This window comes from Acanthisitta chloris, unplaced genomic scaffold (genome assembly GCF_000695815.1).
Source record: "Acanthisitta chloris isolate BGI_N310 unplaced genomic scaffold, ASM69581v1 scaffold23454, whole genome shotgun sequence".
Taxonomy (NCBI): domain Eukaryota; kingdom Metazoa; phylum Chordata; class Aves; order Passeriformes; family Acanthisittidae; genus Acanthisitta; species Acanthisitta chloris.
In genome coordinates, this window is record NW_008669092.1 from 36,223 (window position 1) to 38,109 (window position 1,887).

The 1,887-nt window shown below is 39.0% G+C and overlaps 1 protein-coding gene across 1 annotated transcript in view; it reads right to left on the reverse strand.

Annotated features, from left to right (window-relative positions):
- LOC103800810 (calcium/calmodulin-dependent protein kinase type IV-like) overlaps positions 1-1,158 on the reverse strand; it is a gene marked incomplete at its 5' end in the record, with an annotated part of 14,886 nt that extends 13,728 nt beyond the window's left edge. Inside the window, one exon of the mRNA XM_009073195.1 lies at positions 1,068-1,158. Within this exon, the coding sequence (XP_009071443.1) occupies positions 1,068-1,158 (91 nt within the window). The remainder of the gene's footprint in view (positions 1-1,067) is intronic.
- Between the last annotated feature and the right edge of the window lie 729 nt (positions 1,159-1,887).

Consider the following 1,887-nt stretch of genomic DNA (forward strand, 5'->3'; position numbering starts at 1 on the left):
TTTTAATTTAAACAAGGCAATAACCTTACCAGGAAGGTGAAGAATCACAGTACTTAAGAAAATGCTTCGAAAGCCCCTACACACACGGGCTGTCACACCAAATCCAGTGGTTGTTACATTAAACTATAAGGTGTTTTAGAACCCTTCCAGGGCAGATAAGATCAAGTTCCTATGAATTTATATTAAATTGTTTGAGGTTAGTTTGTCAAAATCTGGCCCCTGAAACCAATGATGCACACCAGCCTGATGAACATGGAAGCACTCTCTCCTTGCATGCTCACATGCTCCTCAGTAAGGGAGCACCATGTGGTATTTCCAAACTGATTACAAACAGCTCAGAAGTGTTGCGCAGATGTCCCTCATTGCTCACGCAAAAACTAGGTATGCCCAGTATTTTTTGGAGGTCATGCCCTTTGAAAGCATCTGCCATCCCCAACAGAACTGGGTATAATACATCCCTGATCAGGAGAGCCTGACCTCACCTTGTCCCTTCTCATCCTCCCTGTGGTGCTGACCATGCTTCAGATAGTTTCCCTATGCTCTTTGCAAAGATCTCTTCATATCCCTCAAACCTACCTTCAAAACTGAAGTCAGCCTTGCTCAGTTTGCTTCTTACTCTTGCAATCATAGACTCAACCAGGTTGGAAGAGACCTCAAAGATCATCAAGTCCAACCCTAAAGTCCAACTCTTATCTGGACATGTTTACTTTAATGTCAATGTATCTTTCCTCTTAAAATACCAGTTTAGCAGAAAGAAATGGAGCACAGAAGTAGTGCAAAAGAGCAGTATGCTGGTCTCATGATCCTCCTCGTTCCTCCCAAGTGCTTCATTCTCTGCCATGTTCTGCTCAATTTTGGCTATAAATTCTCTAAGCAAGCATCTAGTTTTGTATTATTTTTAAAACCACGGTAAACAGCTGTGCTGCTGAAGAAGTAACATGCTGTTCATTTGAGTATAAGCATTAGCTTCCAATAAAGTTATTTTGAGATGCATATACTGTAAACGTTAATTAGCACATACTACTGATACAAAGGTATTAGGGTAGTCTATATTTAATGCTGCTTACCGATTTTTAGTGGTGCATCTGGTGCTGGTGTTGCATAGAGTAGATTTTCAGGTTTCAAGTCCCGATGCACAATTCCATTTGCGTGCAGGTACTACAAAAAGATAAAGTCAAAACATTTAAGTGAGAATAGGATGTTATGGTCAAGAATAAGCTGACACCTTTCTAATAACCTATAGCAGCAGATTAATATTTGCTATGTGTTACAGGGTAACTTACTGAATTTTCAGCAGCAATTTTTCTACAAATCTGCTCAGCATAGGATCCTTGGGTGCTTACTGTAATCTGAAGAGGAAACTAAAATTTGGGAAGCCAAGGGTAGCATCATGTCCATTTGTGAACAAAATAGTCTCAGAAAGTATTACTGAATTTTGAATACAGTCATAGCTTCTAAGAAGCAATCTAAAGTTACTGAGATACCGAAGACTGCCTCAAAGGCAGTTTCTGCACATTATAACATTCTGGGAGATAAGAAAATGGTCACATAACTATTAAACAATTAAATAGACATCTTTGAGTAGACAGATTGTAGTATGTGTCCTGGGCCAGCTACAAAATCCTTGAGGTCTCTGCCACAGATTTTTCATCAGTTTTAAAACCACCCAATTGCAGAGTGTCAAAGATCCATCTGTCTTGCTATTGCACATGCAGTACATATGAATTCACTTGCCACTGAATTCCTGCCTTGCATTAAGAGAAAGAAAAATTTCTAGAATATATGGCTGTCACTTACACTGCTATGGACTGAAATAGAAAAGTATATAATATACTGATAGAAAAAAGAGGATAAACAAGTGGAAAAAACTCTGCATTTCTTGCTGAT